General features: G+C 36.4%; 2 protein-coding genes across 6 annotated transcripts in view; one reads left to right on the top strand and one right to left on the bottom strand.

Moving 5' to 3' along the window:
- Positions 1–12,593, top strand: part of Nup133 (nuclear pore complex protein Nup133) — a 53,244-nt gene that overhangs the window by 13,183 nt on the left and 27,468 nt on the right. The gene's annotated exons all lie outside the window — the stretch shown is intronic.
- On the bottom strand, positions 4,105–9,486 carry HSPC300 (haematopoietic stem/progenitor cell protein 300). Of its 4 annotated transcripts, none has more exons than XM_071675783.1 (3): positions 9,374–9,486; positions 6,122–6,223; positions 4,105–4,409 (listed from the first exon to the last, which is right to left on the bottom strand). In XM_071675783.1, exons 2-3 carry the CDS (start codon positions 6,188–6,190, stop codon positions 4,251–4,253), a joined length of 228 nt encoding a protein of 75 aa, XP_071531884.1. In that variant the 5' UTR covers positions 6,191–6,223; positions 9,374–9,486; the 3' UTR covers positions 4,105–4,250. The 4 variants fall into 4 exon arrangements, with proteins under 4 accessions (XP_071531884.1, XP_071531885.1, XP_071531886.1 ...); XM_071675784.1 differs by having other exon boundaries at positions 9,399–9,451; XM_071675785.1 differs by having other exon boundaries at positions 6,122–6,201; positions 9,374–9,426.

Here is a 12,593-nt window from a genome sequence, read left to right as displayed (position 1 = left end):
GATGACTAGAGTGAAACCCCTTCCTGCTATCACTGAATTGAAGTGTAGACTAGTCCAGTTTTGCAGACATACTCAGAATGACATGCATTATTCCAGTACATTAGGGTATATCTACATTGATATATGATATATGAAAGAGCGATAAAGAACAACATTATGAAACATCATGTTTGTATCAATCTCATAAATGAAGGCCATCTTGGTTTGTATTGGGCAAAAGCACACAAGTATATCAACTGGTACATTATAGTAATTTATAGTATTTGCCATTTCCAGCATTAGCGAAGTAGTGTTAAGAACAGAGGACTGAGCCTTTGAGGGAATATCTTTACTTGGCCCCCTCCTCTGTTCCTTTTTTAGGAAAACTAAAAACGGAGGGGAGGATTTCCAGCCCTCTGCTCCTTTCCTTTTAGTCGCCTTCTGCGACACGCAGGGAATACATGGGAAATATTCTTTCTCCCCTATCCCCAGGGATAACATTATAGTGATATTTATGAAACTATATTAAAGGAAGAGAACGGACAGTATCTTCCTAGATTTTGAAAAGGAATTTGACATTAAACTACAGACTGTTATTAGAGAAAGTGGTAAGACATTAATACTTAAGGAAAACTAGGAAAGTGGGTGAGAATTTATAAATAACAGAAAATTCAGAATAGTAACAAATGGAATCATATGTAAAAAAGTAGGCATGCTTCCAGGGATATGACAAGAAATGGTCTTTGCTTCAGTGCTTTTTGTAATCATGATTTCAGACCCAGATAAGGATGTGAGGGTAAATATAGTTGGATGTTTTGTGGATAATATATAAATATATAAGGTGGTGAGCAGTGAAGCAGATTAATAGAAATTATAAAGAGAACTAGACATTGTCTGCAAATGGATAGAAGAAAACCTAATAGAAGTCAGTCTGGAGAAGTATGGACAGACAAGCTATGGAACAAGTAACAGTTCCCTCCTCATTGGTGATGATGCAAGGGTGGCAGATATATCATTTTTGAGTATCTCCTATTTTATATTTTATGTTATGCTTTTTACCTTCAGAATCACTTTTTTGACAATTTTAATTCAAGTGATTTACTCTTCATCATTTGAATCCATTCCTTTTGGCATTTATGTTTTATTATGCAACCTGTTTATCTTATCACACCAGTTTACATTATGCTCATATTATTCTCCTCATTTTCATCACATTTTTGTTTTCAGCTTTCCACTCCTTTTATGCTCTACAAATGTCCTCAAACTTTTATTACAAATCATATCATAAATATATTCATCCACATTCTGTGCACAATTGTAAAATCTCTTCCTTTCTCACATAAAACTGAATAACAATTAACTCACACATATCATTCTTCATAACTCTAGATTTTGCTGCAGAGTGCCATGCACTAGCCGTGCCTTTTGGCAGATGGTGGGAGCAATAAATAAAATTAGCAGGTAGGAACATTTGACAGGAAAAAAAGTAAAAGATTGGAACATTAGGTAGAAGTAATTAGTAGAAACATTAGGTAGGAGTCTCTGAAAACACTGTTCTAGAGTTGTCCCCTACCAGTAGCCTGTTAAGGGTAAAGCATATAGGCTAAGATGCACAACTGAGATTCACCAGGTATGGAGACACTTTTCCTGTGGTCACCCAAAGGACGGGCATCAGAGATATGAGTAGATAGATGGATAGATAGAATACATTCCTCTCTGTTCACAGAGCTTCAAAATTATATTTTCTAACCGAGAGATAGGAAGGTTGGGAAATCTACACATGATGGTTTATCATATTTAACATTTTCTTTTGTATATTTATCACTTGCTCATTATTCACACTTTTGATTTTATTATCGTGAAGGATTATGTTTTCACCGTTTCCTTCATCAGTCTTAAGTAGTTATGATAAATTTGGATCCATTAACAATAATTTAATTCATGATAACAAAATTTCCTCATTTATAAAGTATATTGATAACACAAATATAGAATTTCCTAAGAATATATTTTAAAATTATTTTACTAAAGTAATAAAGATTAGTCACAGAGGTGTTAGAGAGAGAAGGAACTGGAAGGTCACTGACCCCAGTTAGTTTCTTGCTGGCTGAATCTGCTGTATTTTCATCAAATATAAGAATTTCCTTTATTTCCCAGTTGTTCATTAATCATAATTTCACTTATCAACATCAGTAAGAATTGTGTTCTTACCATTTCCTTTATCAGTTCTTAAGAATTTACTCAATCTGTTCTCATTAAGCAATGTATGTCCATTTTTTCTGCCAATCCATATCTTATTTTTGCCTGTCGGTCTCTTTGGCTTTGTGTAGTTGTCTGTTTTTATCTTTCTGTACAGTATGGGGAGAAAGTTTTACATTCTTGGGTCCCTGTCTCTTGGACTTTGCTCTCTTAAATCTATTTAAAGTTTTGAATGCTGATAGCATTCTAACCACTGCCAGTTAGGTACTATGGATGTTAATTTACTGTTGCATAGCAGGTTGATATGAGTGTCAATCTGCAAACATAATTTACCATCACAAGTTGAATTCTGTGTGCATCATAAGCCCTGTTGGCTGGCTACAGATGGCAACCCAACCAAAAGATGAGTCTTTGGGCTTCCCTGGAAGCCTCTGTAACCTACTAGTGGACTACATTGGGCATTTACACATTTTCTAGGAACTTGTTACACATATGGCACCCACCACTGCCTGAACTTGGGATTGGCCAGTCTAGTAAAGTTTGTTTTTTTTTCCTTTACTAGGGATGCTTAACTGTTACTTCATGAGGGGAAAAAAATTGGATAGCATTTAGTGCACATAACCATATAAATGAAAAACTACTATTTTTTTTTTTACATACTTAAGATTGGCTACTCCAGTTAATAATGCATTTTTTCCAAAATGAAGAATGTTTGTCTTCACTCATAAGAAAAAATAATAGCCAATATATTTTTGTGCACCTTTTTGTAAATAAAAGGATTTTTTGTGTGTGCATTAAGAAAGGTCTAATAAACAATTGCATGATATTAGTTTAGAATGATGTGGTATATGGAGAGTGACATTCTGTCACTATTTGAACTTGAGCATTCACGGCATTCATTGTAAACTAGGAACAATGCTTTGAAGTCTGGCTGTGGTTGGTAAACTCTAGTTTCAGTACACTACACATACTAGCTGAAGAATGTTTGTGTAATTGAGGCAATTGTTATTTTGTTCTTGTTGCTGATATAAAGGTGGGACAGGTAAGTAGGCATTAAAAAAAAATTCACGTTCACACACAATCATTCTGTACTACAGGAGCTAGAAATAACATGACAGGATGGTATGTTGCTATATGGACTTTATCAGTCAACTGTGTTGAGATGGGAAGCCATAGTCTCTCACAAAGATGTAATTCTAAATTAAGAGAAGCAAGGAGCTAATTGTAATGATGGCTATGATTACATTATTAGCAGGCACTGGGAAACATATTAAAAGTTATTTACTTATTTATAATTGCCTCTGGACCCCTTTCTTTAATGCATCGTAGAGTTACTCCATGACCACTTTTCTAGGAGCCCCTGTAGCTCCAAGGCTGCATTATTCACAGTAGCATGGAAATGATAGACTCCTTTGGAGTGAGAAGCCCTTATACTGCACTATACTCCTGATGATACATCCTTACCAAGGGTGACTTTCCACTCTCAGTGTAACCTTATGCAGGTGGAGTCCAGTAACACCACATATTAAGTTTCATGGATATATGGTATCAGTGATTACTGAGAAAAGCCTGATAGTTTGATGTAAACAGAATTTATTTTTCTTATAAAAATTATTGAAAAATTAACACATAGAACTGATCTTGACAGTAAAAATGAATCTAGTTGATTTTGACAGAGTTAAACATCTTCATCTACAGTGATTTGTTCCTCAAAATAACATTTTTATTGTGATATTTAAAAGTACATATTGTGATTCACACTTCGCCTGTAGGAAGAGCACAAAACAGTCCTTAGATTATTTAAAAGATTCAGTTTTACTGTAATGAAGACCAAATTCTTAATCTAGATCTAGTGTGGTTTGAGAGCTGGTAGTTAAGCCATGGTATATAATAATGCACCTTGTTTCAAGTATGTACATAAAAGCATATCTTTTAATGCTGAGACATGCAGAATTTGTATTTCCAGTGTTATAATGATCAGTGTAGTTTGAAGCTGTGGAAGAATTGTGTAATGGAGTGATTTTTCCATCCTTATATTTGTACATTTGCCCCTGATAACCCAAAATTTTCAGTCAGTTAAGGGTTTCTCCTTTTGTAACCCGCGCCTCGAGGTACTCTATTCGTCGTTCCAACATAGTCAGTTTTTCATTAAGTTGACTGAGCTTGGATCTGCATGACATGTCAAAGCTGTTGAGGAATTCTGCAATTCTCTTGATATTGCTGGTTATAACCTGTAGAAAGATTTGCATCGATTACTCACACTGAAAGCTTCTTCCTACCGACTTTTAAACCTTCATTAAACTTATATATGGGTTAGGTTGTCCTGTCTGTCTCCTATATGTATGACATGTTTCTTCCTGCTGTATAGTAGGGTGGCCTGGTTTCTGAGTAAAAGAACCATTAAGTACATTAGAGATGAATCTTTATCATATCAGAGCTAGTTACTTTTCCAGTGATCCTAGAATAATTTATGTCCCTTTGCCCTTCCTTTGAAAGAAGAATTGGAACATTAAAAGAGAAAAAAGAACTCAATTGAGTTTCATAAACAGGAGCTTTCTGTAACCAAAAGTTGAAACAAGACATAACTTTAGCCGTGATACCTTGATTTTGTCCCACCATAAACTACATTTCACATGCCCTGTCACCTACCCTTTCATAACTGAATACAGCAAAGCTCCAAACAACACAAAACATAGGACTCAGTGCAGTCACTGGCTGTCAAGCAACCAGATGCACTCAACACTTACACAGTGAAACAACACTCATAATAAAGTCTCATCTTCAACATATTTAGCACTCCTTTCTTAGCAACAGCACTGGACCCTTCTCATCCAAACCTCTCCATAAAAATGACCCCTGCCTTATAATACAATTACCTATTATCACAGATCCCCATTCACCCATTGGATACAAAAATGACAAAACACATACACCCTGAAATTACCCAAGAAGCACTAAACAACTGTCTTCTCAGCCCAGTCTTAAAGACCACCTTGCTAGACATACACCCATCCTTAACTGCACTCCCCAAACATATACAAGTTAATTTTTTCCTGTCCATGCTGTGGCTATCACCATTGCCTTGTCATTATAAAATTCATTTCAGCATATCGCAAGATTCCCCATGCTCATGGTGTACCTACCATAATGAAAACAGTGAACACTTGCAGCATAGTTGCCTTGCACTCTTTCAATATAGACAGACACTTACATCACCACACTGTATAATGTGGTCCCACCAGATAGACATGGCCAGCTGCCAAATTGCTGTGGGAGCCCCATAGAAGGTAGAGGGGTTGTAATACCTTGATTTATGTCCCACAAAAGAAATCTGGTAGAACATGCTGTTGGTTGTAATAGTGTATCTTTGAGTATAGCCCACCTTTTGAATAGGGTAGGACGTAATGTCATTGCATAGATGTTTGTGTCACATATTCTAGCTAAGAGAAATATGGTAAAGTTGAAACAAGTACTGTAGATGCCTGCGTGAAAGTAAAAACCTAATTATACATTTCCTTTTTCCATAGCCAGAGGTTGAACCAGTATGTGACATTCATTTTTCATTTCATTTCAAGCTAGAAGTTTCAGTTTTCTAAATTGTTTCTTACATTTTTCATATGTATATATATGTATGTGTGTGTGTGTGTATATGTGCGTATGTGTGTGTGTGTGTATGTGTATATATATATATATATATATATATTATCCCTGGGGATAGGGGTGAAAGAATACTTCCCACGCATTCCTCGCGTGTCGTAGAAAGTGACTAGAGGGGACGGGAGCGGGGGGCCAGAAATCCTCCCCTCCTTGTACTTTTTTAACTTTCTAAAATGGGAAATTACTTTTTGATATACCTAAATTATAGCTTCTTGTTAACCATAATGTTACATGACTGCAGGTGATACTTGTTCATGAATTAGCCACTGCAGTTACTTATACTTACCTCAATATATTCACGATTAATCCAGTCCTGTTTAATTTGCTGAGTAATAGCTTGATTCCGTGCCGACATCTTCCAAGTTCCTTAGGACCAAACTAGGTATTACTGAAATGGTTAAATGAAAGTCTTGATATGATAATGATAAGTGACAAGAAGTATGTCCTGAACAATATAACTGAATGGTTATCCTTAGAATCAGTTTTTCCAACAAAAGTACATTTTCATGTAGTAAAACCTCATGGTTTTAGACTTCATTACTACATTGTTTTTGTATTATTAGTTTTCAAATTTCCAAAATATATTTTTTTTCTTAAATTGAACCATTTTCCACCAATATGGAGAAACCTCATTGTTTTCATCCATCCATGTCCCTAGTAGCCAGAAAGAAAACCCAGCAAACATTTCCATCCAGCACTGACTCAGGCAGAATCCTCCATCATCCATTTAAAAGCCTGCACGCCTTAGCTTTAGCTTACCAGAGAGAATGTGGGATTAATGTAAAGTAGGTGAAATACTTCTGAACATCAGAACACCCTTTGAGAACTTCATTTAACTTCCCCTAACATGTGACAGTTACCTTATTTTTGCTTTGTAAAATGTGGTGTTTTAATGTCATAATTTGATTTAGTCACTGGGAAGTTTGGTCAATGAGTTTTACCCTGTTCAGACATAAAGCAGGTGCTAAATACTTTTTTACCATAAGTGAGAAATACTGCATTAAAAAATAAAGTACATTTTGGTTGCTGGGGAAAATTAGTGGAAGTTTTCCTATGTTCTTTTGACTTCTTCAGGTATTTCAGCTATTTCCATTTTAACCACCTATTTTGTCAGCCTCATACCCCTCCCATAATTATTACGTAGTAGTTTCTTTGCTAGCTAGTTAGCACTAGTGGGTCAAATGGTTTTTCAGTGATTAGTTAATTTCCTTCACATCCACTTTATTTTTCATTTATTTATTATACTTTGTTGCTGTCTCCCGCGTCAGCGAGGTAGCGCAAGGAAACAAACGAATGGCCCAACCCACCCACATACACAAGTATATACATACATGTCCACACACACACATATACATATCTATACAGACAAATAATGAATAACTTTATTACTAGATGTATTTACTTTTGTTGTTAAGAAGTTTTTGCAGGTATTTAACTAAGATTGCTTCTAAGAAACTGGGAGTCCTGCTTAGATATAATTTTTTTTTTTTTTTGCTGGACAGTTGCTCCATTTATACAAAAGATTAATCCATCCTTGTACAGAGTACTACTATTACATCTTGGGTAGTTGTAAATGTACATTCTTACTTGACAGTGTCGAGTTGAAAGTGGTCTGACTTATAAACTCTCTCAAAGTAATTTCAAAACTTGGCCCATCTGCTCTTTGCCACAATGTTGGTTCACTTTGCCTCTTCTATAGTTATTACTTTGGCTTTTACCATCAAGGGCCAGTTGCTTGTGTTCCCCCCACCACTAGCTAGACCATGCAATACTTGGCAATCTGTCTCATGATTACTGTGTGGCCATTAACAACTCAAAGATAGGCTGTTTTGATAACCGTTTCTTTCCCTAAACCTTAAAGCTTTGGAATCCTCTATCCTCTCATGTCTTTCCCAATAACTATGACCTGACACATTTCAAAAACTAGGTCTTCCACATCCTCCAAAATTCGTAAATACTTTCTGTTACCTATTCTTTATCCCTTTCATAATCCTCTCCATATTTCAGTTAAGGGTGGACTTTTGTCTGTGACTGGAATCTCCCATGGGAAAAAAGTAAATATATTGATTCTGAGGAGTATAAAGGTCGATTTTGATTGAACTAAAGTCACTGGGGTTGCAGGGAAGCTCATACCCATTGCCATCATGAAGTCTAGGCATAGCGAGTCAAGAGTTAAGTCAAAGAACCTTACAGTACCCCCAACTGGGGGCTTTGTCCCCTGTCCTGCTTTACCTCAACATAACCCTAGCGTTCCTCAGTGAAACCCACTAACCTCTGGGTAGTGTTAAGGGAAAGTGAAATGAAAAATACACTAAATGACAAATAACATAGCCAACAGTGTCATCTAGTCAGCAAAATAACCATATTCTGTATTCATTACCATTTACAGAAAATAATTATCCTAATTATTCTTTGCTCATAAAATTCATATTTCAAGCATGGTATACCCTTCGAGAGAAAAAAAATGTGTAATTATAAAGTTTAAGGGCACCACCTGAACCACTAAAGAATGTAATCAATTTTGTTCTAAAGTGATAGTTTACTCTATATTGTTTAGTGTAACATAAGACTGGGTGAGCATGGTCTCCACAGCAATAGTTATCAGGTGACAAGTAAGATATTAAGAGGGTGATGAAGACCAGAAAAATAAGAAAATATGAAGATATAATTAGCTCTACAGAAATAACTAGTAAACATAGATAAAAGTCATATTTTTGTACTTCATATACTTAATGTTTGGGAGTTTGATTGTGGAATCATAATTTGGAGCAGTATTTTCCCAATGAAAAGTGATAGACGAGTTACAATGATCCGATTGTGGGTTGTGTTAAAGAGCTAGAGTATATTGTGAGGTTATGTTTAAGAATTCAAAATATTAGCGTAAATCAATAGAACTAGCACAAATTTTAGTTCATTTTCCCTAGGAAAATACATACACCAAAGACATATCGTCTTCCATATGGCATATTCGTTGCAGACTCTACACCTTCTTTCGAATTTCTATGATTAAACCTGCCAACAACTGAATGAGGACGAATTATGTACATTATTATTATACAGATAAGACAATAATGGTGGGTAACTTTGCCTTACTAAGAGAAATTAGATGAGGTTGTCATTGGTTCCATTGATGGCAAGAAGTGTTAACTTTTTTCCCAACATTTTCCCATATCATCATAGCTCTCAACACTATCATTATCTATTACCGTACTTAAAAGAAATATTGCTCAAAGTCATATTCTTCCACTATTACTTCTCAGTGTATTCATTCATATGCTTTTTTTTCAAAATTCATCATAATTTCGTGGTGCCCTGGAGAGGAACTTTACCCTAGATGATTTCTTTCAAATATTTCTTCACCTCATTCATCATACTAGACAGACTTAGTCAATAGTGAGATTAGGTCTATTAATCGAATCATATAGTGTATGCTGTCAGCCAGTGGAGTCCTATTTACCCCAGCGGCACACACAAGGTTCTAAAATATATGTTTTACATGTACAGTGATCTACATAAATATAATTGTCAATGAACGAACCAGGTACAAAAGTTTCAATAGTTACGGAAGGATCAGCTGGGAGTGTCAATGTTTACAAACTGCTGGTGTCTGTGCTTCCCTCTGGTGTTGGCAGATAGAACTACACCGTTTTCTTACGTGGTTCTCATAGAAAACGGGATAGTAGGGGAGACCATAGGTTTGGGCGATGTCAGGGAGAATTGTATGACAAAAAATCTTGAGTCAGGGGAAGAGTTGAGGGTTAGAATAGAGATTAAGATAATAGTTTATCGTAGCTGATGCTATGAGGGGTTTTATTTAGCATAGCTAACGTCAGAGAGGGATTTGGATGTCCGAAAAATACTCGGAAGATATGGAAACTTTGATTGGAATTTTGGATATTTCGTGAAATGTGGTTCATGTCAGATGGACTACCTGTCTTCCAGTTAAAGTTATAGTGAGTATTATCTAGAAAGGCTGTTTTTTAAGGGTATTTTATCCTTCATTGGTTAATTTAGAAAGAAAGCTGTCATGGCACTTAATTGTGCTTACAATTGTTGCTGGTATACCTGCAGAAGCGTGCAACGGTGGCAGTGATGGGAGTGAATGGGGGAAAGGACTGCGTTCTGTTCTTGGTGCGATGGCGGTGATGGTCATGAGTAAGACGGGTCATTAGGTGCTAAGGGTTTGAAGTACTCTCAGATCTTAAGGCTCGTTGCTCATTGCTATAAATCCTGGTTAAGGGAAGGCCTACTTATCCTAACCACTGTCACACCTCATTGAATGCAAGGACATTGTTCTTGCAGAGAGAATTCTCGGTTAATATGAGAGCAGTGGTGTTTGGGTAGCTTATCCTTGATAACATGTAGGCCATGGCGTCCCAGAGATCAGGAAGTACCTGTACATTTCCATATATGTGATCAGTCCACTTCTTATTTATTCCAATTACTTATTTATTCCAATTACAGTTGTGTGATTCTTGCTACTATTTAGTGGTTCTCAGATAACAGTGTTTCAAACTGTCATGTAGCTGAGGAAGGTAATCTTGATCTTATACACATGGCATCCCAGAAAATATCTTAAAAAAAAAATGTTAAGCCTAATAACTGAAATTTGGATACAGGTACCTAAATTTTGCAGTGCATTTGTCTTAGTTCTTACGGCCTTTAAAGTACACTGTATAGTATAGATCCAGCCACATTACATCACAGAAATAAATCAAATATCATACCAGGTGTATTGAAATCTTTATTGGGCGAGGAACCACAAGCATGAAATAATCATATGAACTGTCAGGCAATAGGTTTATGAATAACATACACACAATTGAAGATACTATATATATATATATATATATATATATATATATATATATATATATATTTATTTATTATTTATTATACTTTGTCGCTGTCTCCCGCGTTTGCGAGGTAGCGCAAGGAAACAAGACGAAAGAAATGGCCCAACCCCCCCCCCCCCCCATACACATGTATATACATACGTCCACACACGCAAATATACATACCTACACAGCTTTCCATGGTTTACCCCAGACGCTTCACATGCCTTGATTCAATCCACTGACAGCACGTCAACCCCGGTATACCACATCGCTCCAATTCACTCTATTCCTTGCCCTCCTTTCACCCTCCTGCATGTTCAGGCCCCGATCACACAAAATCTTTTTCACTCCATATATATAGGATAGGGGAGAAAGAATACTTCCCACGTATTCCCTGCGTGTTGTAGAAGGCGACTAAAAGGGGAGGGAGTGGGGGGGCTGGAAATCCTCCCCTCTCGTTTTTTTTTTTTTTTTTTTTTGATTTTCCAAAAGAAGGAACAGAGAATTCGGCCAGGTGAGGGTATTCCCTCAAAGGCCCAGTCCTCTGTTCTTAACGCTACCTCGCTAATGCGGGAAATGGCGAATAGTTTGAAAGAAAGAAAATATATATATATATATATATATATATATATATATATATATATATATATATATATATATATATTCTTTTTTTTCTTCTTTTTTACTATATGCCATTTCCTGTGTTAGCGAGGTAGTGTTAAGAACAGAGGACTGAGCCTTAGAGGAAGTATCCTCACTTGCCCCCTTCTCTGTCCCCTCTTTTGGAAAATTGAAAAGGGGGAGGGGAGGATTTCCAGCCTCGCCTTTTAGTCACCTTCTACAACATGCAGGGAATACATGGGAAGAATTCTTTCTTCCCTATCCCCAGGGATATATATATATATATATATATATATATATATATATATATATATATATATATATATATATATATATATATATATATATATATTTTTTTTTTTCCATACTATTCGCCATTTCCCGCGATAGCGAGGTAGCGTTAAGAACAGAGGACTGGGCCTTTGAGGAATTATCCTCACCTGGCCCTCTTCTCTGTTCCTTCTTTTGGAAAAAAAAAATATATATATATATATATATATATATATATATATATAATATATATATATATATAAATATATATATATATATATATATATATATTTATTTATTTTGCTTTGTCACTGTCTCCCGCGTTAGCGAGGCAGCACAAGGAAACAGACGAAAGAATGGCCCAACCCACCCACATACACATGTATATACATACACGTCCACACATGCAAATATACATACCTATACATCTCAATGTATACATATATATACACAGACATACATATATACACATGTATATAATTCATACTGTCTGCCTTTATTCATTCCCATCGCCACCTCGCACACATGGAATAACAACCCCTTCCCAACTTATGTGTGCGAGGTAGCGCTAGGAAAATACAACAAAGGCCACATTCGTTCACACTCAGTCTCTAGCTGTCATGTAATAATGCACCGAAACCACAGCTCCCTTTCCACATCCAGGCCCCACACAACTTTCCATGGTTTACCCCAGACGCTTCACGTGCCCTGGTTCAATCCATTGACAGCATGTCGACCCCGGTGTACCACATCATTCCAATTCACTCTGTTCCTTGCACGCCTTTCACCCTCCTGCATGTTCAGGCCCCGATCACTGAAAATCTTTTTCACTCCATCTTTCCACCTCCAGTTTGGTCTCCCACTTCTCGTTCCCTCCACCTCTGACACATATACCCTCTCGGTCAATCTTTCCTCACTCATTCTCTCCATGTGACCAAACCATTTCAAAACACCCTCTTCTGCTCTCTCAACCACACTCTTTTTATTACCACACATCTCTCTTACCCTGTTATTACTTACTCGATCAAA

Source organism: Panulirus ornatus, chromosome 21, assembly GCF_036320965.1.
Source record: "Panulirus ornatus isolate Po-2019 chromosome 21, ASM3632096v1, whole genome shotgun sequence".
In the NCBI taxonomy this organism is placed as follows: Eukaryota; Metazoa; Arthropoda; class Malacostraca; order Decapoda; family Palinuridae; genus Panulirus; species Panulirus ornatus.
This window is presented reverse-complemented; position numbering and strand designations above follow the sequence as displayed.